The following is a 26,584-nucleotide window of genomic DNA, read 5'->3' as shown; positions in this document are numbered from 1 at the left end:
AGAAAGCTATTAGCTTTCAAACTTGAAAAGGACTGAGGATCTGAGGGCACAAGCCTCCCCACCCAAGAGCAGGTGGAAGTGCACGTGGGCATCTTTGGTTCACTGTAGGCCTCCGGTGGAGTGAGCCAGTGCCACACTGCATGCCTGCAGGTTGGGGCTCAGGGAGAGGAGGCTGGGCCCATCCTCCCTGCCCCACCCTAATTCCCAAAGGCCTGGAATCAGGGACTATGGAAGGCCTGAACACCTGCGGCTGGAGAAGGAGGCTATTTGTGGAGAAGGATCCTCTGACTGAACCCTGAGAAGGCAGTAATTGGGCCTGACGTTCTAGCTCTTCCCACCATTGTCCCTGGAGGGCTCTGAGGCTTCCGGTGAAATCAGCTAGGCTTTGCAGCCCCAGGAAGCCTCAAGATGCTCGCCCTGCTCCCCACCCAAGAGGGCATGCCCATACCTGTCTCAGTCTTGTCCTAGTCCTTTGACCCCACCACAGTGTGAGCTCCCTGAGGGCAGGAGTACGTTCCCTTCACCCCTGTGCTGTGCATTTGGCACCTACTGTGTGCTCTCATCCTACTACAACACTAGAAGGCAATGTCTTCTTCCATTAACCTCATGAAAAGACGCTCCACAACGCTAATCATTAGGGAAATGCAGATCAAACCACAAGACAGCACTTCACACCCACCAGGATGGCTACGATCCAAAAACTGGAAACTAACAAGCGTTGGTGAGGACGTACAGAAATCAGAACCTTTGCTCATTGCTGGCGGGAATGTAAAATGATGCAGCTGCTGCGGAAAACAGTTTGGTGGTTCCTCAGAAACTTAAACGTAAAACTGCCATATGAGCTGGCCAGGCGTGGTGGCTCATGCCTGTAATCCCAGCACTTGGGGAGGCCGACGCAGGTAGATCACTTGAGGTCAGGAGTTCGAAACCAGCCTATCCAACATGGCAAAACCCCGTCTCTACTAAAAATACAAAATTAGCTCGGCATGTTAGTGCATGCCTGCAATCCCAGCTACTCGGAAGGCTGAGGCAGGAGAATTTTCTTTTTTTTTTAAATAATAAAGATGGGGTTTCACCATGTTGGCCAGGCTGGTCTTGAACTCCTGACTTCAGGTGATCCGCCTGCCTCAGCCTCCCAAAGCGCTGGGATTACAGGCATGAGCCACCATGCCCGGCCAAGGCAGGAGAATTGCTTGAATCTGGGAGGCAGAGGTTGTAGTGAGCCAAGATTGTGCCACTGCACTCCAGCCTGGGCAACAAGAGCAAAACTCCATCTCAAAAAAAAAAAAAAAATTACCATATGAGCTAGCAATTCCAATCCCACAAGAACTGAAAGGAGAACTCAGATACCTGTACACCAATGTATATCACAGTATTAGTCACAGCAGTCAGAAGGTGGAAGCAATACAAATGTCCATCCACAGGTGAACAGATCAACAAGATGCAGTCTATGTGTACAATGGAATATTACTCAGCCTTAAAAAGGAAGGAAATTCTGACACACGCTACAATATGGATGAACCTTAAGGACTTATGCCAAGTGAAATAAGCCAGACATAAAAAGGCAAATATTGTATTATTCCACTTTTTTTTCTTGAGACGGAGACTCGCTCTGTCATCCTGGATGGAATGTAATGGTGTGATCTTGGCTCACTGAAGCCTCCCGGGTTCAATGATTCTCGTGCCTCAGCCTCCCAAGTAGCTGGATTACAGGCGTGCACCACCACACCCAGTTAATTTTGTATTTTTAGTAGAGACAGGGTTTCACCATGTTGGCCAGGCTGGTGTCGAACTCCTGACCTCAAGGGATCCGCCCGCCTCTGCCATTGGCCTCCCAAAGTGCTGGGATTATAGGTGTGAGCCACCACACCTGGCCTGATTCCACTTTTTTTTTTTGAGACGGAGTCTAGCTCTGTTGTCTACACTGGAGTGCACTGGCATGATCTCAGCTCACTGCAACCTCTGCCTCCTGGGTTTAAGACATTCTCCTGCCTCAGTCTCCAGAGTAGCTGGGATTACAGGCATACGCCTCTAATTTTGTATTTTTAATAGAGACGGGGTTTCACCGTGTTGGCCAGGCTGGTCTCGAATTCCTGACCTCGTGATTCACTGGCCTTGGCCTCCCAAAGTGCTGGGGTTACAGGCGTGAGCCACTGCGCCCAGCCTGATTCCACTTTTATGAGATGCCTAGAATAGGCAAATCGTAAAGAGAGAAAATCAAACAGGTTACCAGGGGCTAGGTACGGAGGGGAATGGGGAATTATTGTTTAATGGGTACAGAATTTCTTTTCTTTTTTTTTTTTTGTTGAGATGGTATCAGGCTGGAGTGCAGTGGCATGATCTTGGCTCACTGCAACCTCTGCCTCCTGGGTTCAAGCCACTGCAACCTCTGAGTAGCTGTGGACTACAGGCACATGCCACCATCCTAGCTGATATATATTTTTTTGAGGCAGAGTCTCACTGTTGCCAAGGCTGGAGTACAGTGGCATAACCTTGGCTCACTGCAACCTCTGCCTTCCCAGTTCTAGAGATTCTCCTGCCTCAGCCTCCTGAGTAGCTAGGAATACAGGCATGTGCCACCACGCCCAGCTAATTTTTCTATGTTTAGTAGAGACGAGGTTTCACCATGTTGGCCAGGCTGGTCTCGAACACCTGATCTTGTGATCTGCCCCCCTCGGCCTTCCATAGTGCTGGGATTACAGGCGTGAGGCACAGTGCCTGGCCTAATTTTTGTATTTTTAGTAGAGATGAGGTTTCACTATATTGGCTAGGCTGGTCTTGAACTCCTGACCTCGTGATCCACCCACCTCAGCCTCCCAAGTGCTAAGATTACAGGTGTGAGCCACTGCGCCTGGCCCAAAATTCTATTTGAGATGATGGAAAAGTTCCAGAAATGGGTGGTGATGGCTGCATAAAAAACTGAAATGTACTTAATGCCACTGACCTGTATACATAAAAATGGCTTAAATGGTAAATTTTACAAAATGTGTATTTTTCCACAATAAAAACCAAAACACTCCCCCTTCCAAGGTAGTAGTATTATGACCCCCACTTTACAAAAAAAGGGAAGTGAAGCCCAGAGAGGTTAAATAAGTTGCCCAAAGTCACACTGGCTCTCAGGGGCAGAGGAGATTTGAATATAGGCTCCCGTCATCAGGCCTCCAGGTGCCTGAAATCAGCATCATAGACCACAGGGAGGAGCACAGAAGCAGCTGGAAACCCACAGGGCAACAAAGCGAAGAGGAGCAGAGAGTCCCAGGAATGAGGCCACGGCGGCAAGGTGGGGGCAGGAGACCAGGCGAGACTCCCTGACTTCTGTCCCACCACCTTGGTGAAAAAAGTCTGCCTGAGTCTGGTCCCAGTTCTGCCTCTTATTAGCTGTGCAACTCATGCGCAAAACGTGGGGATCCCTTCACCTCTGACAGTCTGACGAATCTACAGTGCTTTGCCCAGGTCCTCCACCAGGGACCCCCAAACCTACCATGCAACATCCTGCCTCTAGGCTGATGCTCACACTCTCTCCTCCCCCTTGCCTGGAGCACTGCTACGGTTTGATTTCTTGGCCCCTCCAAAATTCATGTTGAACTGTAATCCCCGATGTGGCAGTATTGACAGGTGGGGCCTTTAGGAGTGCTGGGCACTGCCCTCAAGATGGAGTCATCCACTCAAGGATTAATGGGCTAGCGTGGTAGCATGGGAGTGGGACTAGTGGCTATCTCAGAGGAAAGGCGTGAACATGCACACTTGGCCCCTCGCCACAGAATGCCCGCACCACCTCGGGACTCTGCAGCGTCCCCGAAGCACAAAGGCCCTCACACATGCAGCCCCTCAACCTTGGACTTCCCAGCCTCTATAATTGGAAGGAATAAACTCTTTTTTTTTCTTTTTTCAGATGGAGTTTCGCTCTGGTTACCCAGGCTGGAGTACAATGGCAGGATCTCAGCTTACTGCAACTTCCACCTCCTGGGTTCAAGCAATTCTCCTGCCTCAGCCTCCCAAGTAGCTGGGGCTACAGGCACGTGCCAGCATGCCCAGCTAATTTTTGTATTTTTAGTAGAGACGGGGTTTTACCATGCTGACCAGGATGGTCTTGATCTCTTGATCTCGTGATCTACCCGCCTCGGCCTCCCAAAACTCTTTCTTTATAAATTACCCAGTTTCAGTTATATTATTCTGTTACAAACAAGAGAAAACAGACCAAGACAAGCACCCGTCCTCAGCTCTGCTTCCTTTAGGAAGACTCCCAAGATACCCCAGCCATCTGGTTAATATTAGCTGTGCACAGCCCCGGTGTCTGCCTGGGCGGCTAACTGTCCAAAGAAGTTTCTCCTGCCCTTCTCATTAGAACATGAAGTCGTGGGGAGCAGAGACCACATGGCCTCAGCCCCACCTGCCCAGGGTGGGTGGCACTTGATGAGACTGATAGGCTGCTAATGAGATGGCCCACCTGAGAACACAGGAGGGGCGAAGCAGAGAGAGGCAGGGAAAAGAAGAGGCGGAAGTCAAAAGCAACCTCAGGAAGGTGAGAAGCATAGCAGGCAGAAAGGGATGAATGCAGAGGAACCCCCAGAGCCAGCCAGCACCGAGTGTGAGAAGCAGGGAAGGCGGGAAGCAGACAGAAGGGGCGAGAAGTCGCTTGAATCCCACCACCTGCACACTAGGCTAGGCTGACTGCGAGCCCAGCCAAAGGAGGTCAGAGTGGCCAGCACTGGCTGTGCCAGGGGGAGGGTCACACAGTGACAGGGCAGAAATGGAAGCAGCCGTGAACAGGAGAAGGCCAGCACCCCGGGCCCGGGAGCCGGCCCAGGACGGTGAGAGGTACTCAAGTGGGGGGCTGGAGCCAACAAGCGTGGGAGACTTAGCTCAGAAATAGCAGGTGTTAATCTGCTGCGCTGCTTTGCATGTCATCTGCATGTCTGCCTGGCTGGCCCTGGCCAGTATGTCCTATGCTGGGTGTGCAGTGGCTGGAGCTTGGAGCAGGCCTAACCCCTGTCCTCAAACAGCTAAGGCCAGGTCCTCAGGTCAGGAATCAGCCTCTCAGCCCTACCCCATACCCCACTGGGCCGGCCCACTTGGAAAGGGACTGGAGGCCTTTGGATGCAGGGTGGTGAGGGGGGAGAAAAGACCAGAGCTCTTGGGGATGCTGGAAGCAGCTGGGGGCTCAGAATGGGGCTGGGGTACACAGAGGATGGGAAGCACAGGTCCCCCAAGGGAAGATGAGAAGACAGGAGAGGCGCAGCCATAGTGAGCTGAGGTCTGAGTCAGCTCTCAGCTCAGCCTCCTGTTCCACCTCCCCGAGGGCCCATCCCATACACTGGGGCTGAGCTCAGAGCTATCTATAGCTCCCAGCCGGACTGGTCAGCTCTGTCTGCTGAGAGCCCTCCATCAACGCCCCACACAGTCCTGCCTTGGGACTGGTAAGAAGAGATAGGGTAAGCAGGTGTCTGGATCCCAGCAGGACCTATTCTCATGCAGGACAGGTGCTGTGGGGGCTGGGCGGTGCTTGTCAGAGCCTGCAGTGCAGCCTCCACGTCCCTGCCCAGGGCCTGACCCACCTGGAGCCAGGGTCAGGCAGGGGAGGAGCAAAGCCATTCAGTTGACAGAGGAGCACCAAGCCTGGAGGCAGGAGAACTGGGTTCAAGCCCACTCTCCATTTCTGACTTGAGAGACTGGGAGAAAGTCTTGGCTTCTCTGAACTTCCATTCTGCATCTGCAAGCAGAGATGCCACTCCTTCCTCCTTGAAGGGACCCTCGAAAGGACTGAAAGAGGCTGGGAGCGCTGACGTGTCATGAAGCACAGTGAAGCATTGCCTCTGCCCCTCCTCACTCTTCCTCCAGGCACCCCCGATTGACCCCACCCTATGCCCCTCCCTGGGTCTCAGCACGGGAAGAGCAGCATCTGAGATGCCAACATGGTCAGAACAGTTTGCCAAACCGTTTTCAGTCTGCTTCCCCAAGACAGTGGCTTCCCTCCTGCCAAAGAGAATTCCAACCCAAGGCCTGCCAGAGACAGCTCTCAGCTCAGCCTCCTGTCTGGCGCTTCCCCAGGCTTGGTCACAGTCTCAACCCCAATATCTTTATATCTGAAGCAGGGACAGAAACATCTACCTATGACAACTAGACAAAACTAAAGCATTCACCCAAATGTCCGTCGGCAGATGAATGGATAAACGGAATGTGCTCTGTACAGTGGAATATTACTCAGCCTTAAAAAGGAAGGAGACTCTGACCTAGGTTACAACACAGGTAAACGTTGAAGACCTTGTGCTAAGTGAAATTAGCCAGTCACAAAAGGGCAAATGTTGTATGATTCCACTTATATCAGGTACCTAAAGGAGTCAAACTCATAAATTGAAACCAGAACAGTGGTTGCCAGGGCTGGAGGGTGAGGATGGCGAGAATGGGGAACTGTTGTTTACAAGGTAAAGAATTTTGCTTTGAAATGAAATATTTCTGGCGATGGGTGGTAGTAATAGCTATTTATCAATGGGAATATATATATATATATATATATATATATATTTTTTTTTTTTTTTGAGACGGAGTTTCGCTGTTGTTACCCAGACTGGAGTGCAATGGCACAATCTCGGCTCACCGCAACCTCCGCCTTCTGGGTTCAAGCAATTCTCCTGCCTCAACCTCCCGAGTAGCTGGGACTACAGGCGCGCACCACCATGCCCAGCTAATTTTTGTATTTTTAGTAGAGACGGGGTTTCACTTTGTTGACCAGGATGATCTCGATCTCTTGACCTCGTGATCCACCCACCTCGGCCTCCCAAAGGGCTGGGATTATAGGCGTGAGCCACCGTGCCTGGCCTAGGAATATATTTAATGTCATCAGTTATAAACAGAAAACTAAAATTGGTTAAAATGGAAAATGTTATTTACATTTTAACACACACACACACACACACACACACACAGCACCAAAAAGCAAGTACTCAAAGCCCTTGGTCCCCAGGGGTGCTCAATTCTACAGATGTCTGTTAATTTACTTCGTTCTGGCATCTCCACAGGCCCTCCCAGACGCCTGCAGTGCCCTCCACCCTTGCCCCTTGCTGGATGCCTCATGCACACTTACATTTTCCAGCCCATCTCTACCTCTAAAAAACCTCTCCTGTAAAGGGCCAGGGCACACACCATGGCTCCCCAGCCAAGCCGCCTGCCCCTCCCTGCCCTCCCCGTGTCCTTTCTCATTCCACACCTAAGCTCACAATCGATATCCATCCCCTCCTCTACCAAAGCAGGAGAAAGAGCCTCAGGGTCCCAGACACTGTGTCCCTCCTGGCTAAATGGGAACAACCTATGTGAAGCACCCAAAACACCAGGCATCCCAGGTACTCCACACACAGCTGTCTTCCCCATGATGTTTCCCCAGGCACTAAAAGTAAGAAGCAAACTTTTACAAGTGGAAGTGGAGGGGACTTCACAGGATGCAGAGGAAGAAAATCCCAGGATGGCAGCTGTACAACAGGTCTGGGGGCATCTGGTATAGAATAAAGCAGGAGGGCAGAGGCCTTGGGAGGCTCACTTCTAGGGCAAAAAAAAAATCTTAGATCACCTTGTATACTGGATCATTTTAGGCCAGGTACAGTGGCTCACTCCTGTAATCCTACCACTCTGGGAGGCCCAGGCAGGACCGCTTGAGTCCAGGAGTTCGAGATCAGCCTGGGCAACAGAACAAGACCCCATCTCCACAAAAAATAAAAAAGTAGCCAGGCAGGGTGATGCTTGCCTGTAGTCCTAACTACTTGGGAGGCCGAGGTGGCAGGACCTCTTGAGCCCAGGAGGTTGAGCCTGCAGTGAGGCAGTGAACTATGACTGTGCCACTGGACTCCCGCCTGGGTGACACAGCAAGATCCTGTCTCTTAATAAAAATAAAAAAATAAGAGAGAGCAAGAATTTTCTCTTTTCTGTAATGTTTAAAGATAAACTAATGATAGATGTAGAAACAAGTGAGCAAATGAAAAAAATCAAGAACATTATCTCCAGGAAAACCAAAAAGTTATATGAGAAAAGAAATATAATCCCAGCACTTTGGGAGGCCGAGGCAGGTGGATCACGAGGTCAAGAGATCGAGACCATCCTGGTCAACATGGTGAAACCCCGTCTTACTAAAAATACAAAAAATTAGCTGGGCATGGTGGCCTGTGCCTGTAATCCCAGCTACTCGGGAGGCTGAGGCAGGAGAATTGCCTGAACCCGGGAGGTGGAGGTTGTGGTGAGCCGAGATCGCGCCATTGCACTCCAGCCTGGGTAACAAGAGCGAAACTCCGTCTCAAAAAAAAAACAAACAAAAAAAAGAAATATAAAACTACATGGAACAGCTGTGAGCAATATTTACTTTGAAAAAATATTAAAGTCTTAAGTATAAGTTTAATCAAAAACTAGGGAAGGCTGGGCAAGTGGCTCATGCCTGTAGTCCCACCACTTTGGGAGGCCAAGGCAAGAGGATGGCTTAAGCCCAGGAGTTTGAGACCAACCTACCCAAGGCAGGGAGACATCATCTCTATAAAAAAATTATTTTGTTATTTTTTACTTTTCTTTTGAAACAGAGTCTTGCTCTGTCACCCAGGCTGTAGTGCAGTGGTGCAATCTTGGCTCACTACAACCTCTGCCTCCTGGGTTAAAGCGATTCTCCTGCCTCAGCCTCCCAAGCAGCTGGGACTACAGCCACAGGCCACCCTGACACCTGGCTAATTTGTGTATTTTTAGTAGAGATGCAGTTTCATCATGTTGGCGAGGCTGGTCTCCTCACCTTCTGACCTCAAGTGATCCACCTGCCTCAGCCTCCCAAAGTGCTGCGATTACAGGTATGAGTCACCACGCCCAGCCTCCATAAAAAATTTTAAAGTTAGCCAGGGATGGTCGCATGCACGTAGTCCCAGCTACTCAGGAGGCTGAGGTAAGAGGATTGCTTGAGCCCAGGATGTCAAGGCTGCAGTGAGCTGTGATTGTGCCATTGCACTCCAGCTTGGGAGGAGGCCATGTCTCCAAAAAAAAAAAAAAAAAATTTGGCCAGGTGCAGTGGCTCACACCTTTGGGAAGCCGAGGCGGGCAGATCACAAGATTAAGAGATCAAGACCAGCCTGGCCAACATGGTGAAACCCCGTCTCGACTAAAAATACAAAAATGAGCTGGGCGTGGTGGCGCGTGCCTGTAATCCCAGCTACTCAGGAGGCTGAGGCAGGAGAATTGCTTGAACCCAGGAGGCGGAGGCTGCAGTGAGCCAAGACTGTGCCACTGCACTCCAGCCTGGCGACAGAAAGAGACTCCGTCTCAAAAAAAAAAAACCCAAACTATGGGAAGAAGCATGAAGGCTGCTTGGGTGGTAAGACAGACATAGGATATGAGGGATATAAGTGATCTCAATCCTAAATTTCCATGGTAAGTAAACAGAGAATGTCTAGAATTGCAAAATCACAAACTAAGAGTGCCAAAGACAGCCAGCCCCTCCCCTCCAATTGTTACCCCTTTCCCATAGCTATAGAAGGCTATGGCAGCGCATCGCTGGATTTTCCAATGTCTCTTGCTCTTAAGTCCAGGTTTTGGCCAGTAAATATGTCAGGGGTTAGTTTCCCAGTGTCTTCCTTAAATGTAGCCAAGTCACTCTTCTTCATCTCATTCTCCCATCTGCTAGCTACAATTTAACTCCTGGAGCTGAAGCAGCTGCTTGGGCCTTAAGGGAACACTCACAATGGACGCCATGCTCATGAGCCACAAGACAGACACATCCTGGGTCCCTGAGAGCTTCATGGAGCAAAGCTGCCATACCTTCCCTGGACTACCCACCCTCCAGACATTTATAGGAGCGAGAAGGAAATTTCTCTCACATAAGCATTATTTGGGGTCTGTTAAAGCCAAACTTCATCTTAACTACTATAAACAGACTCAAATATTTTATTTAGAAATACAGATGTAAAGAAAAAAGAAAGAAGAAACACAGATGCAATGGTAGAAAAGAAAGATGAAAGAGGTGAAAGAGTTGGCATCTAGGAAGTTACACTTGGGAACGAGCAGAAGAGGCCCCAAGGACTTCTGTTTCTGCTTTAAACCTTGTACTACAATTTTATATTTTAAGCTATGCATATAAAATATACATAATTGTAAAAAATAAAAAATATAGGCCTAGCATGGTGCCTCACACCTGTAATCCCAGCACTTTGGGAGGTAGAGGCAAGTGGACTTTTGAGGTCAGGAGTTCGAGACCAGCCTGACCAACATGGCAAAACCCTATCTCTACTAAAAATATAAAAATCAGCCAGGCACGGTAGCACATGCCTGTAGACCCAGCTACTTGGGAGGTTGAGGCAGAACATCACTTTAACCCAGGAGAAGAGGCTGCAGTGAGCCGAGACTGCACCACTGCACTCCAGCCTGGGTGACAGAGCAAGACTCCATATCAAAAAAAAGAAAAAATAAGCAACATCAGAGCAAGAAGTGGTCAGAGCAGGGGTGGTCAGGAGGGCCAACCCAGAAGTAAGGGAGACTCTGGGGAAGCTGAGCAAAACCACAGTGATGGGGGTGGCACCAGTGGTGGGGGTGGGGGAGAAATGAATGGAAAGCCGTGGGGGTGGGCAGCTGGTCTGGGCCGTCTTGCTGGAAGCCAGGCAGGGGCCCCCTGTCGTCACTGACTTTAGCCATTTAGAGATCCATCCAGGGCTCTCACTCCTGTCCAAGACCACTGCTTTGAGCTGGGGTTCCTAGAGGACTTTCCAATGGCAACAGAAGCCTGATCTGGGCCCTCCAACAGCTGTTCAGTTTTTATTCTTGCTTCACGTTTCTCTTTTTTTTTTTTTTGAGACAGGGTCTTACTCTGGCACCCAGGCAGGAATGCAACAGTGTGATCACAGCTCACTGCAGCCTTGACCTCCTGGGCACAGGCGATCTTTCCACCTCAGCTCCCTGCCCCTCCAGCAACTGGGACTTCAGGCTAGCGCCACCACAGCCGGCTATTTTTTTTTTTTTTAATTTATACTAGAGACGGTGTGCTGCTTTGTTACCCAGGCTGGTTTCAAACTGCTGGCCTCAAGTGATCCTCCCACCTCATCCTCCCAAAGTGCTGGAATGACAGGCTTGAGTGAGCCACTATGCCCAGCCCCTGCTTCATTTTTCCAGATGCCCCTTCTTCCATCCAAAAGTCATGGCAGCCCTATGCCAACTGCTCAGTCCTTCCCACGTGGCACTGCAGTTTCTCTTGTGTTCTGCAACCCAAGCCACTCACGAAGATCAAGCCGTTTCTGGTGAGCCTCTGCCGGGTTGCGGGAGGCCTTTCCTAGGGGAGTGGTGTCCAGCACCCTGCCTCTCCTAGGAGCGCTCCAGTCTGCCTTATAGAACAGGTATCTGTGAGCTCACATTCCCCACGACTCAGACAACGGGCTGGGACTAGACTTGCCTGACCGACACCAGGCACACAGAAGGCTCAGTATGTGTTTGCTGCATGAGGGAGTGAGTGAATGCGTGAAAGAGGATGAGTGAGCATCCTTCACAGCCAAGGGGGGCGGTCTGGTGGTCGGGCACCTGTGGGATACAACTTTTGGGGTGCTCCCCACCCGCTCTGGGGAGATGTTCGACCCCACCCAAACTCACCCTTTCCAAGTTTCTCCGTCTCACAGCTGCTCACCCCCAGGGACCTCACCCTCCATGCCCCCTCAAAGGCTTCTCCTCAGATACCCCCATCCCTTGGGAACCCAGGAAGGAAGAAAGCAGTGTCCAACCAAAGAAGCCCCAAGCGGTCATCCCCCTCCGTGGCCTGGCAGGACCCCCAAGGTTAGGGTGTCCGCCCCTTGCCTCAGCTTCAGGTCCAGGGCTGAACCTGATGGGCTCCTTACCGTACATCTTGCCCTCGTCTGACAGGATGATTTTGCGCCGGCCGCAGGGCGGGTAGATGGCCAGGGCCTCCTGGAAACTCTGCTCGATGTCCGGGCTCCACACGCCCTCTGCATCATTGTCGATGGGCTTGTCCAGTGCCTGACTGCTCCCAGAGACGTTGCTCCCCTCGGGGGAGTTGGGAGAGCTCCACTCGTTGGAGGTAATGGTGCCGGCCTTGCCCTCCAAGGCTCCGCTTGGAGGAGCGCCCGTTGGACCTGTGGGGAAAGGAACCACAGCGCCGGTGAGAAGTGGAAGGACTGTGGGGGCCCTGGGATGAAGGCACTCTAGGGAGTGCCAGAGCCTGAATCAGCCACTCAGGAAGCAAAGCATGAAGTGGAAGGTCTGTGAATCAGGCCTGGGGTCTGGGAGAGGTCATTTCTCCTCTGGAGACCTCATCTTCCCATCTGTTAAACGAGCACAACGACCTAGGCAACTCCCTGATATCAAAGCTCTAGGAACCCAGACTAGGGCTGAGAAGTAGGAGACAAGGATGCAGTGCCAGGGATGTGCTGACTTGAAATCAACACTGGACAGAAGGCATGCAAAATACTGGGTACTGTTGATGGGAATGCAAAACGGTGCAGGCGGGGCACGGTGGGTCACACCTGTAATCAATCCCAGCACTGTCAGAGGCCAAGGTGGGCAGATCACTTCAGGTCCGGAGCTCGAGACCAGCTTGGGAGGCTGAGGCAGCAGAAGCGCTCAGATCTGGGAGGTGGAGTTTGCAATAAGCCGAGATCTGGCCACTGCACTCCAGCCTGGGTGACAGAGCAAGACCATATGACCTAACATCTGGGTATATATATCCAAACAAACTGAAAGCAGGGTCTCCAAGAGATATCTGTACACTCATGCTCATGGCAGTGTTATTCACAAGAGCCAAAAGGTAGAAGGAACCTAAGTGCCCACCAATGGATGAACGAGTGAACAAAATGTTCACTTACTTACAGCAAAATATGAGCTTTAAAAAGGAAGGCAACTCGGACACGTGCTGCAGCACAGATGGACCTTGAGGACATTATGCTGAGTGAAATAAGCCAGTTAGAAAACTACCGAAACAATACAAGGTTCCACTGATGAGGTATCTAAAGCAGTCGATTAGGTTAGGCACAGTGGCTCAGGCCTGTAATCCCAGCACTTTGGGAGGCTGGGGCAGGAGGATCCCTTGAGCTCAGGAGTTTCAGAGCAGTCTAGGCAATACAAAGGAACCCCATCACTACAAAAACTTAACTAAAAAAAAAATTAGCCCAGTGTGCTGGCTCGCACCTGTAGTCCCAGCTACTCTGGAGGGTGAGGCAGGACAATCACTTGAGCCTGGGAGGTCAAGGCTGCAGTGAGCCATGATTGCACCACTGCACTCCAACCTGGGTGCCAGAACAAGGCTCTGTCTCAAAATAAGTACAATAAAATAAAAATAAAGTAGGCCGGGCGTGGTGGCTCATGCCTGTAATCCCAGCACTTTGGGAGGCTGAGGCGGGTGGATCATGTGGTCAGGAGTTTGAGACCAGCCTGGCCAACATAGTGAGACCCTGTCTTTACTAAAAAATACAAAAAATTAGCCGGGCATAGTGGCAGGTGCCTGTAATCCCAGCTGCTTGGGAGGCTGAGGCAGGAGAATCACTTGAACCCAGGAGGTGGAGACTGCAGTGAGCCGAGATTGCACCATTGCACTCCAGCCCAGGCAACAGTGCAAGACTTCGTCTCAATAAAATTAAATAAATTAAAGTAGTCAGCAGGGTGGAGTGACTCACACCTGTAATCCTAGCACTTAGGGAGGCTGAGGCAGGAGGGTCATTTGAGTCCGGAAGTTAGCAAGACTTCATCTCTACTAAAAACAATTTTAACAAAAAAAAATTTTTTAAGTGATCAAACTAATAGAAACAGAGAATAGAACGGTAGTTACCAGGGGCTGCTGGGAGAAAGAAATAGGGAGTTGTGACTTGAGAGGTATAGAGTTTCAGTTCTGCAAGATGAAAAAGTTCTGGAGATCTGCTGCACAGCAATGTGAACATACTTAACGCTACCAACCTGGATACTTAGAAGGGTTAGGATAGTAAAATTTGTGGTCTTTACCACAATGAAACATTTAAAAAATGCATACACAATATAATGCAGGTCACTATTCTGTTCCCTTCCTGACTCAGGCTCTTTTAAAACAAACATTTAGTCTGGGCAGCCCTTGCACGCTGGAGCAATAGTAGGACCGACTTTCTGGTGCCTCCCAAGGCTCGTGGCCACAACTGCGCCTTCCCCTCACATGAGACAAATCCAGCGACCTCTTGGCTCCAACCGTCCAAGCTGTAAGCTTCCAGTTCTCGGGGCGTTGTGAAGGAGCAGGATATACTAGTAATCTTAAGGCAGTTTGGGGTTATATGAGTACCAGGTGGGAACCATGCACCTCCCACACCTCTCCCAGAGCCCCCTGCTTCTCCCCATCCCAGCCACTGAGTCCACTTGCAAAGGAGGACCTCACCCCATCACACACGTCTCCCCCATTAGCCAAGAGGAGCAATGCAGTCCAGCAGTCCAAACCCAGTGTTCGGGTCTAAACCCCTGAGTTCCACAACTTCCACCTCGGACCCTCTGAAGTGGGACCTCCCAGAGCATTCCTTGCTCATCATTCCTCCACACCCTCACACCCCTCCTCTCTCACCCATGTCCTGTGAGAAGGACAAGGTCCTTCACAGAGAGGCGCTGTGAGGATGGGGGTGAGGGTCAAGGGAAGGGAGGGGCTGAGTGTGGGAGGCACATCCCAGGAGGAGAGGGAGGTCGCAAGGAGCTTGGCCAGGCAGCTGGCACAGACATGCAGTAGGGAAGAGGTCCGAGCCACTAACACTTAAAGCAGAAACCGGCAGGGCACGGTGGCTCACCCCTGTAATCACAGCACTTTGGGAGGTTAAGGCAGGTGGATCACCTAAGGTCAGGAGTTTGAGATCAGCCTGGCCAACATGGTGAAACCTGTCTCTACTAAAATTACCAGGTGTGGTGGCAGGTGCCTGTAGTCCCAGCTACTCGAGAGGCTGAGGCAAGAGAATTGCTTGAATTTGGGAGGCAGAGGTTGCAGTGAGCCAAGATGGCACCACTGCACTCCAGCCTGGGTGACAGAGCGAGACTCCGTCTCAAAAAAAAAAGCGAAACCCCCATGGAAACCTAACTTGGCTCCTTCAGTATACTGAATGAAAAGGGCACTGAGGCCCAGGAGCCTAAGGATGGGCCCAGAGTCTCGAAGTGAGGCCAAAGCGCAGAGGGGTCTCATTCTCAGCCCTTCAGGGTCTCTGTCCTTTTTAGTGTAACAAGTGTCACCTGTTGTCTCTGTGGCCATTAAAAAGGTAAGTTTTCATGACAGTTTGTCTGGAGGCAGAGTCACTTGATCGGGAATAAACTAGCTTATTTTCTATCAAAAATTCTGGTCTTGATTCTACCCTGAACATAGAAATATTTCTCCGTACTTTAAAACAAAAAACAAACTTTTTGTGTGTGTGGGAGGATGGAGTGTTGCTCTCAGGCTGGCGTGCAGTGGTGCAGTCTTGGCTCACTGTAACCTCTGCCCCCGGGTTCAAGCCATTCTCCCACCTCAGCCTCCTGAGTAGCTGGCATTACAGGCACCCACCACTATGCCCAGCTGATTTTTGTATTTTTGATAGAGACAGGGTTTCACCATGGTGGCCAGGCTGGTTTCCAACTCCTGACCTCTGGTGATCCACCCACCTCAACCTCCCAAAGTGCTGAAATTACGTAAAGGCGTGCGTGAGCCACTGCACCCGGCCCAAAACAAACTTTTTAAAAGAGTTAACTTGAATTTCTGGCAATTTAGTAGATAAGGTGATTTTAAAACTTTTGCCCTATAAATAAATTTAGAAACAAGTGACAAAATAGAGGGAGGGGACAAAACTCCCTTAGTAATGAGGAAGCTGGGTTTTTTTATTTTTTATCATTTTAAATTTTTACATATTTTTTATTTTTTAGAGACAGAGTCTTGCTCTGTTGCCCAGGCTGAAGAGCACTGGCAAGATCAGAGCTCACTACGGCACTGAACTCATGAGTTCAAGAGATTCTCCTGCCTCAGCCTCCGGAGTAGCTGGGACTCCAGCCATGCACCACCATGCCTGGCTAATTACTTGTTTAGAGATTATATATTGATTGTAGAGATCTCACTATGTTGCCTAGGCTGGTCTTGTTCTTCCAGACTTAAGCAATTCTCCCTCCTTTGCCTCCCATGGAGTGAGCCACCATGCCCATCCACAACTGGGTTTTAATGGCTGCTCAGAGATAAGACCTTAGACCTGAGAGATGCAGAGAAGCTGAAACTGGAACTACACCTAAACCTCAGAGAACCGGTAGAATACTGACAAAATCTGACAGTGAAGATCCTCTGAGCTGGGCATTCTCTGGGCCAGGAAAAGTGGCTCATGCCTGTAACCCCAGCACTTTGGGAGGCCAAGGCAGGCGGATCACTTGAAGTCAGGGGTTCAAGACCATACTGACCAACATGGCAAAATCCCATCTCTACTAAAAATACAAAAATGAGCATGGCATGGTGGCACATGCCTGTAATCCCAGCTACTTGGGAGACTGAGGCAGGAGATGACTTGAACCCGGGAGGCAGAGGTTGCAGTGAGCCAAGATAGACTCCATCTCAAAAAAAAAAAAAAAAAAGATTCTCTGTCTTAGCCTAAATTCCAAATTATAAAAACTAATTATCTTTCCTAAGATTTTGTAACCAAGGGCCTGCCCTTTAAAAGATTTGAAATCTGAATTTTATGTCACTTAGTAAACTTCAGCCAATGCCTAAAAATAAACAGTGGTCCCAGGCTGAAAATCTCTGAAGAGATTATGTTTAAATGACTATTGACCTAAATAAGGTATTGCAAATATGGGAAAGAACAAGATATTCTCAAAACTACAGAGTAGACTGGAAAAAGAACCACATCAAACGTTTAAAAATAAACATTCTAGTCAATGAAATTAAAAACTCAATGGTTGGGATTAACAACGACTTAGACACAGTTAGATAAAGAAGTAATAATCAGACCAGCACGGTGGCTCAGGCCTGTAATCCCAGCATTTTGGGAGGCCAAGGCCGGCGGATCACCTGAGGTCGGGAGTTCGAGACCAGCCTGACCAACACGGTGAAACCCCGCTTCTACTAAAAATGCAAAATTAGCCCAGCGTGGTGGCGCATACTTGAAATCCCAGCTAATCCAAGAAAATCACTTGAACCCGGCAGGTGGAGGTTGCGGTGAGCCAAGATTGCACCATTGCACTCCAGCCTGGGCAACAAGAGCAAAACTCTGTCTCAAAAAAAAAAAAAAAAAAAGAAGTAACAATCTGGAAGATAGAACTGAGGAAATTACCCAGATGTATGTTTTAAATAACAGTAAAGAGGAGAACAGAATAAAGCAATCCAACATACTGCCAATCAGAAATCCAGAAAAAGAGAACATAGAGAATAACAGTTCAAGAGATAATGGCAGGCAACTTTCCAGATTAATAGAAGAGATGGCTCCTATAATTCAGGAACCATGCTGCATCCTAACCAGGATCAATTCAAATAAAAGGAATACATATCACAGGGACACTGCAGAACACCCAAAAACAGAGACCCTAAAAGCAGGGAGAGTGAAAAAGGACAGATTATCTAAAAAGGAAGGACAATTAAACTGATATCAAACTTCTTGGCCAGGTGTGGTGGGTCACGCCTGTAATCCCAGCACTTTGAGAGGCCAAAGCTGGTGGATCGCTTGAGGCCAGGAGTTTGAGACCAGCCTCGGCAACATAGTGAGACCCCCATCTCTACTAAAAACAAAAATTAGCTGGGTGTAGTGGTGGGTGCCTGTAATCCCAGCTACTTGGGAGGCTGGGGCATGAGAATCTCTTGAATCCAGGAGGTAGGGGTAGCAGTGAGCCCATATTGTGCCACTGCACTCCAGTCTGGGTGACAGAGGGAGATTCTGTCTGAAAAACAACAACAAAAAAGTGATAGCAAACTTACCAATAATAACAATAGAAGATCAGCAAATTGTTAAGAGAAAATAACTGTTAATCTTGAATTTAAAACCCAAACAAAAAATCATTCAAGAGTGAAGATTAGGCTGGAAGTGGTGGCTCACGCCTGTAATCCCAGCACTTTGGGAGGCTGAGATCACCTGAGGTCAAGAGTTAGAGACCAGGCTTACCAACATAGTGAAATCCCGTCTCTACTAAAAATACAAAATCAGCTGGGTGTGATGGCACGTGCCTTTAGTCCCAGCTACTCGGGAGGCTGAGGCAGGAGAATCGCTTGAATCCAGGTGGTAGAGGTTGCAGTGAGCCTGGGTTAAACCGTTGCACTCCAGCCTGGGCAACAAGAGCGAAACTCCATCTCAAAAAACAAAAAAAAAGAGTGAAGATTAAATAGAGACGTTTGTAGACAAAAATGGAGAGAATTTACCAATCACAGACCCTCACTGAAAAAAAAAAAAAAAAAAAAAAAAAGCAGGGCTGGGCATGGAGGCTCACACCTATAATCACAGCACTTTAGGTAGGAGGACTACTTGAAGCCAGATCCCACAGGGTGAGGGCCTGGTTCCAGAGGACTGCCCCCTGACTTCCGATGCCAATTCCATGCCCTAGGTTGTTTCACCTGTACTTCTGATCCACCAGCTATAGATGGGGTTCCCACTACCCTCTTCTTAGGATCAATGAACCTGCTAGAGTGGCTCACAGAACTCAGATAAACATGACCTACTTTTACCAGTTTATTGTAAAGGATCTCACAAAGGACAGACAGGCACAGGGCAAGGTGCGCGGGGAAAGTCTGAGAAGCTTCCATGCTCTCTCCTGGGTACGCCACCTTCAGGCCCCTCCATGTGTTCAGCTTTCTCGAAGCTCCTGAAACCCAGTCCTGGGTTTCTATGGCAGCTTCATTACATAGGCATGATTAATTAAACCATTGGCCATTGGTGATCAGCTCCATCTTCAGCCCCTCTCACTTCCCTGGGGTTGGAGGGTGTGGCTGAAAGTCCCAACCCTCTAATCCTACCCTGGTTCTTTCTGGCATCTAGTCCCATCCGGAAGCTACCTAGGGACTGCAAGCCCTCAGTCAACTCATTGGCATACAAAAAGACACATCATTTCGAAGAGTGCAAGGATTTTAAAAGTTGTATGGCAGGAAACTGAATGAAGTGCCAGTATATATCTTTTCTTTTTCTTTTCTTGTTTTTGGGGAGGGGACAGAGTCTCGCTCTGTTGCCCAGGCTGGCATGCAGTGGCACAATATTGGCTCACTGCAACCTCCACCTCCTGGGTTCAAGTGATTTTCCTGCCTCATTCTCCTGAGTTAATTTTTGTATTTTTAGTAGAGACGGGGTTTTGCCACATTGGCCAGGCTGATCTTGAACTCCTGACCTCAGGTGATCCACACACCTCAGCCTCCCAAAGTGCTGGGATTTACAGGCCTGAGCCACCATGCCTGGCCCCCAATATATATTTCACAGTGTCAGAATACTTAAATAAATAAAGAGAAACTGTGTGTTCATGAATGGGAAAACAGTATTATAAAATGCTGAATGTCTCTAAATATCATAAATTCAATGCAATTATGACTTTATTTTTTTTATTTTTATTTTTTGAGATGGAGTCTTGTTTTGTCCCCCAGGCTGGAGTGCAATGGTGCGATCTCAGCTCACTGCAACCTCCACCTCCCAGGTTCAAGTGATTCTCGTGCCTCAGCCTCCTGAGTAGTTGGGATTATAGGCACGTGCCACCACCACATCTGGCTGATTTTTATATTTTTAGTAGAGACAGGGTTTCATCATGTTGGCCAGGCTGGTCTCGAACTCCTGACCTCAGGTGATCAAGCCTCCTCAGCCTCCCAAAGTGCTGGGATTACAGGTGTGAGCCACCGTGCCCAGACCTAAAATTGTGATTTTTAAAAAATTCCACACAGTTCTCCACAAAGCTTAACAAGCTGATTCTGAAAACACATGGAAGAGCCAGGAGGAGTCTGCAGTCTTCTAAGTGGGCTCCAGAATCCCTTTCTCCATATTCCCTGGGCTCCATATTTCACCAGACTCAGTCTATAAAGATTTTTCCCTGGTTCTGACCTGACCTCTTCTTTTTAAACTCTAAACAGACTCCCAGGGGGATCCCCACCCAGGGCTTGCATGCCCACTCTACTGGTTTATTCCCCAAATCTGTGTATCTTTCCTGAGGCGAAGGCCCTCACAGTGACCGCCAGGCAGAGCACCTCACACTCAACATGCCCAAAGCCAAGTGTTCAGCTTGTCGCATATCCTGTTCCTCCTCCTCGGCTCTCTCTCAGGAAACGAACCGCTATCCACACAGAGGCCAGGAAGCTAGGAATGCACAGCCAAGCACTGCATAGCAAAATTTCAGCCAGCCCCAAATGTTCATTCAAAGGGGGTCGCACAGCATGACAACGGAGCTGAAAACTTCCTATCGCCTACTGACGTCAGAGCCATCCTCCCATCCAGCGCCACACATTCTGCACATGTATCTGGTGGTGCTGGTGTAAACAAAGCACAGCCTACTGTGCTGCCAGTGGGCAAAAGTCTAGCACACACAATTATGTACAGTTCACAGTCCTTGATAATAAATGACCATGTTACTGGTTGATACATTTACTACACTATACTTTTTGTCAGCATTTAATTTAATCATTATTATTATTTTTTTTTTTTTGCGAGAGAGTCTCTCACTCTGTCGCCCAGGCTGGAGTGCAGTGGTGCCATATCGGCTGTTCACTGCAGCTTCTACTTCCCAAGTTCAAGAGATTCCCGTGCCTCAGCCTCCTGAGTAGCTGGGCAGGATTACAGGCACGCACCACCATGCCCATATTTTTAGTAGAGATAGGGTTTCCCCATGTTGGACAGGCTGACCTCTGGTGATCGACCCACCTTAGCCTCCCAAAGTCCTGGGATTGCAGCCATGAGCCACTGCATCCAGCCTTTATCTTCATTTTAGAGTATGCTCCTTCCACCTATATAAAAAAAATTACTGTAAAACAGCCTCAGGCAGGCCCTTCAGGAGGCTTTCCAGAAAAAGTCACTATCACCCTAGGAGATGACATCTCCATGTGCATTACTGCCTCTAAAGGCCTTCCAGTGGGGCAGGGCGTGTGGGTGGAAGACAGTGGTACTGACAATCCTGACACCATGCAGGTGTAATGTGAGCGCTTGTGTCTGTTTTTAACAACAATGTTAAAAAGTTAAAAAATAAAAAGTGTTTTTTCTCCTGATCATCGTTTTGCTGTACATTAAAAAAAGGGGGGCGGGGGAGAAAAAAAGATTTTTTAAACAGAAGGCTTATAGGATAAAGATAGGCATGGTGGCTCATGCCTGTAATCCTACCACTTTGGAAAACTGAGGTGGGTGGATCACGAGGTCAGGAGATGAAGACCATCCTGGCTAACACAGTGAAACCCACAGTGAAACCCCGTCTCTACTAAAAATGCAAAAAATTGGCCGGGCATAGTGGCACACATCTGTAGTCCCAGCTACTCAGGAGACTGAGGCAGGAGAATCACCTGAACTTGGGAGGTGGAGGTGGCAACGAGCCAAGGTCACACCACTGCACTCCAACCTGGGCAACAGAGCGACACTCTGTCTCAAAAACAAAGAAAATATTTTCGCACAGCTGTATGTTTGCGTTTTAAGCTAAGTGTTATTATGAAAGAATCAAAAAATGTTTAAAAATTAAGACGTTTACAAGGAAAGTTACAGAAAGCCAAGATTAATATATTCTTGAAGAAAAAACATTTTAAATACATTTAACGTAGCCTAAGAATCTGTGTTTAAAACATCGACAGTGGGTGGTGTCAGCGTCCTAGGCCTTCACATTCGCTCACCACTCACTCACTGACTCACCCAGGGCAACTTGCAATCCTGCAAGCTCCACTCATGGTGTGCCCCATACAGGTGTGCCATTTGTTATCCTTTATTCTTTATTTTCACTGTACCTTCTCTGTGTTTAGGTATGCTGGGGATATACAAATACGAACACAGTTACCATTGTGTTACAGTTGCCTACAGAACTGAACACAGTCACATGCTGTTCAGATCTGCAGCCCAGGAGCAGGACGTTGTACCGTACAGCCTGGGTGTGTCGTAGGCCTAGGTTTGTGTGAGGACGCTCAAGGATTATCATGTTTGCACAAGGATGAAATCCCCAAGTGACACATTTCTCAGGAGGTATCCCCTTGGTAAAGCAGCACATGACTATATTCTGACTTTTCCCTCTTATTAGTATCTCACACATCTAATTAATGACCACCTCCTGTCTTTCTGTCGCCTAAAGGTCTCCTGAATCTTCTCTAACAGTCCTAATCCAAGCTTCCACCAATGAGCATCTGGATGACTGAGCCCCACTCAGGCTCCAGAGTCTCTTCACCCTAGCCAGAGTGATTTTCCTAAAATGCAGACCTGATCACATGATTCCCCTACTTAAAAATTGTCAATGCCTTTTCTTTGCTCTTAAGATAATAGTACACACTCCATGATGGGATTTTCCAGAGCTTGAATCTGCTGATCCCTGCTCTCTGGCCATACCTTCCCCGCATGGTGCCACCCTCTGTACTTCCTTCTTTGAAGCCACCTCCAAGCCCTGAACTCAGCCATCTAATTACACTTCAACATGCTAAACCCTTTCTCCACTCCTGGTGGAAGTGCTACCTGAAACTTTCCTCCCACTCCTTGTTCACCTGACCAACTCCTGCTCAGCCTTAATGTCCAGCCATATGTCACTTCCTCTGGGAAGAAGACTCCAACCTTAGCAGACTCCTGCCTTTCCATATCCAGCCCGCATCTCCCCATAAGCACTGGTCTCCACCACACTGTAGACACCACGGGGACAGACAGGGATGGCTGTCTTCCTCTGAACGTCCTCAGCGTGCTGCACAGAGCTGATGAACAGAGAATTAACCAATGAAGGGATATTTGTTAAGTGTTACTGTGGAATAACGATTTCTCTGCCGGGAGAACACAGTGCCCTGTGCTTAGTTTTGGGAAAGAAAAGAAACTGCAGGAAATGCCTGGATTTTGGCATACCAGAAAAAGAGCTGGAATTGTGCATAAATCCCCTTGGGACTTATTTTGGAGGCTTGCAGCAGGGAAGTGTGGTGTATGGGAAGCAAAAGCCTGGCTTGGGTTCCGGTTCCACCACCAACTGCACAACCAGAGGCAAACCACCTCATTTCTCTGGGCCTCAGTTTGCTCCTCTGTAAAACAGGAGGATGCCCTCAGTGGGATCCGGGGTCCTTTCTGTGCTAGCAGATCTGTGTTCACACTCCCCAGATCCGGGAAGTCTCCAGCGACCTCTAAATGTACCTTGCAGACTTTCACATATAGCTCTGCTCACAAGCCTGGGGATCTGATCCATCCTGGAGAGCTGTCCCGCAGGAGAGATGACATAAGTGAGAAGTCATCCAGTGCAGGGCCTGACACAGTCAGTGCTCACTAAACCTATTTCTTGTCGTCATTATTATTATTATTACTATTTTTATTTTTGAGATGGAGTCTCTCTCTGTCACCCAGGCTGGAGTGCAATGGCACGATCTGGGCTCACTGCAACCTCTACCTCCCAGGTTCAAGAAATTCTCCTGCCTCAGCCGCGTGAGTAACTGGGACTACAGGTATGTGTCACCATGCCCGGCTAATTTTTCTTCTTTTTTTTTTTTTTTTTTCAGTAGAGACGGGGTTTCACCATGTTGGTCAGGCTGGTTTCAAACTCCTCACCTTGTGATCCACCCACCTCAGCCTCCCAAAGTGCTGGTATTACATGTGTGAACCACCTCACCTGCCCCTCATTATTATTATTAAGCCACAAACAATGTCAAGTGGAAAGTCTCAATCCCTAATGCCTAATATTTAATACTTAATATTAAGTAATCATATTAATACCTGAGGTCTCGTAAGTCTTGGTTGTAGCCTGGATTTTCTTCTGGACCCTATAGTAAGTAGAGATGCCCTGAGGCAGGTGGAGGGAGGCAGGTGGAGGGTGTAGTGGAAGCCAGGGTGTCAGGAGATGGAAAGGAGGGCTGCCCACCTCCCTCACCACACCTGATCCCCTCTGTGGTCTCTGGGCCCTGCTCCTCCTCAGAATTCCCCTTCCTTCACCCACGCTGAGCTGCACTGGCCTGGTGAAGTGGGCACCATCAGTTCCTGCAGAAGTTGGGCCTAGGGCAGCCCAGCAGAACACACACCTGGGAAAACCAAAGACTCCTCATGCCAGGTCCTGCCCCACAAGTGGGGTTTTCTGAGGATCTGCACTCCATGTTCCTAGGATTGGGTCTGTCCCAGGAAAAGCAGGGCAGCGGGTCACCCAAGGCCCTGGGCCACAGGATTTGTTACTGAAATGGAGCTTCTCCCAGCCGCATGTGTCCCTGGTGCTCCAGGTTCACAGCCATCACTGTCAAGCTTCTCCCATCTCCCCCCGGCTCATGTCCCAGGCCTGGCAGCTGCCTCCCAGCACCAGGCAAACCTCCCACACACAGCCCAGCCCTGTGGCTTGTGGAATGGGATAAGCCAGCACCAGCCTCCTCCTCCTTCCCCAAGTGCTCCACAGTGACCCAGGAGGGCCTGCCAGGGGAGAGCTGGAGGCAGGGGACAGATGGCATCGTGGAGCTGGGCCATGTGCTGTGAATAGAGGAGCAAATATAATCCCCGACTTGGTTCTCAGGGCCCAGCCTAGGAGCCTCTACCCTGCTTCAGCCCCACCCAAAAGCCACAGGTTAGCACCCCCCAGGGAAACCTCAGAACTGACAGCAGGTTGCTCCATCTCAGGGCATACAGGTGCTGATTACGCAGGAATTTCCAGAAGGATCAGGAATGTATGGGCCTTTATTAAGATCTCCCTAATACTCAGAACAGCCACTGTAATCCCTAAGCCCCTCACAACTTCTCCAGCCTCTGGAGCTGCGACAGAGAATTCAGAAGAAAGAATAAGATACCTCTGCAAACACCCTAATTTGGGAGGTCATCGGGTTCATCTCTCAAATAAGAAATTAAGAAGTCTCTTAAAATAAGAGACTTCATCTCTTAAAATAAGAAAGACGGGAAAGAGGAGCAGCAGACCCCAGCCTTCTTCCAGGCCCATCCCCATTCCCCTCCAGCACCCCTGGGCTTCTCACCGTCTCCTGAGCCCCAAGTTCATTCACACTGCTTCCCTGCTTAGGGTGGGCCTCGGCACTAATTTAATTCCTGCCAACAGTCCATCAACAAACTCTTACCGAGTACCTGTTCTTGGACTAAACTCTAGAGAAAAGGATCCAGACCCTCAAGAAGCTCAGACTCATGAGGATGGGAGACTGGACAGACATGCAGACAGCCAAGTGCTACGGAGTGTCAGCGGCTTGGGTGGAGGCAGGTACAGGGCCAAGTGGGTGCAGTGAGAGGCCCCCACCACCCTGAAGGGTTCCCTGAGCCCCAGTTCCCAGAGGCCCCGGAGCTACCACACTGACAGCCTGAATGTGCAGTGCAGACATCAACTATCTGCTGCTTTCCATGCTAACAACACATGGAAACTCAGGAGCTGGGAGATAAAGGAAGGAGAATGGGGACCCCCAGGCAGGGCCGGGTGGCCTGTGCTGCCTCCTCACACAATGCAAGCAGGACAGATACAGGAAGCCCAGGACTTGTGGGAGGCCTGAATGTCAAAGAGGTGCCCAGGACACTGAGGGACACATGTTTTACTACTTTAACACTAGGAGACGCCTATTTCGAATACCTCCCCTGCGCCAGGCACCGGGCAAAGCAATACTACATCTTCCTCCAATCCTGCCCCCATCCCCTTGAGGGAGCTGCACTGCCCCATTTCCCAGGTGAAAACACTGAGGCTCCTCAAGGTGAAGTGCTGTGTCCCAGCCCAAAGCCAGTAAGAGACAGCGCCCAGTCTGTGGCTCTGAATCCCTTCCCCACCGCAAGCTGCCTCTTGTCCATCATGATGCTTCTTTGACCTATTTTGACAATACTTTTTTTTTAATTGAGACAGAGTCTTGCTCTGTTGCCTAGGCTGGAGTACAGTTGAGCAATATCAGCTCATTGAAACCTCTGCCTCCTGGGTCCAAGAGATTCTCCTGCTTCAGTCTCCTGAGTAGCTGGGATTACGGGCGTGCACCACCATGCCCGGCTAATTTTTTTATTTTTAGTAGACCCAGGGTTTCACCATGTTGGCCAGGCTAGTCTCGAACTTCCGACCTCAGGTGATCCACCAACCTCAGCCTCCCAAAGTGATGGGAATACAGGCGTGAGCCACCACACTAGGCCTATTTTGCCAACATGTCTGTGGATAATAGTAAGGGGGATGATCTGACTCTGCAGCATGAGGGATGTAAGTTCGATGTGCAGAGCAGGAGGAAGGGGTAGCCTAGACTGGCAGGCTAAGGGGAGCTAAAGAAGTTTCTCTCTGCAGACACAAAAACTTCCTGTTATCTTTCTTTGCATGAACCCCACTGTTTCCACAGCCTCCAGTGAAGTTCCCAACCAAGAGATGCAGGGTTCCCAGGGTTTGTGTGAGGAAATAATCACAGGGGAGAAAAGTGCTCTCCAATGCACAGCTTAGGAGACTAAGGCCCTGGGAGATGAAGTGACTTGCCGAAAGACACAAAACCCGTAAAAACCGGGACTGGGCCGGGCGCGGTGGCTCATGCCTGTAATCCTAGCACTTTGGGAGGCCGAGGTGGGTGGATGACCTGAGGTCAGGAGTTCAAGACCAGCCT

General features: G+C 49.4%; 1 protein-coding gene across 15 annotated transcripts in view; it reads right to left on the bottom strand.

Annotated features, from left to right (window-relative positions):
* TEAD4 (TEA domain transcription factor 4) overlaps positions 1 to 26,584 on the bottom strand; it is an 83,261-nt gene that overhangs the window by 36,449 nt on the left and 20,228 nt on the right. For all 15 annotated transcript variants that reach the window (XM_054238025.2, XM_078338454.1, XM_078338455.1 and 12 more), the window contains one exon: positions 11,832 to 12,086. In XM_054238025.2, the coding sequence (XP_054094000.1) occupies positions 11,832 to 11,838 (7 nt within the window). In that variant the 5' untranslated portion in view covers positions 11,839 to 12,086. The remainder of the gene's footprint in view (positions 1 to 11,831; positions 12,087 to 26,584) is intronic.

This window comes from Callithrix jacchus, chromosome 9 (genome assembly GCF_049354715.1).
Source record: "Callithrix jacchus isolate 240 chromosome 9, calJac240_pri, whole genome shotgun sequence".
Classification (NCBI taxonomy): Eukaryota; Metazoa; Chordata; class Mammalia; order Primates; family Cebidae; genus Callithrix; species Callithrix jacchus.
The sequence above is the reverse complement of the archived record's forward strand: the minus strand, read 5'-3'. Positions and strand labels throughout refer to the sequence as shown.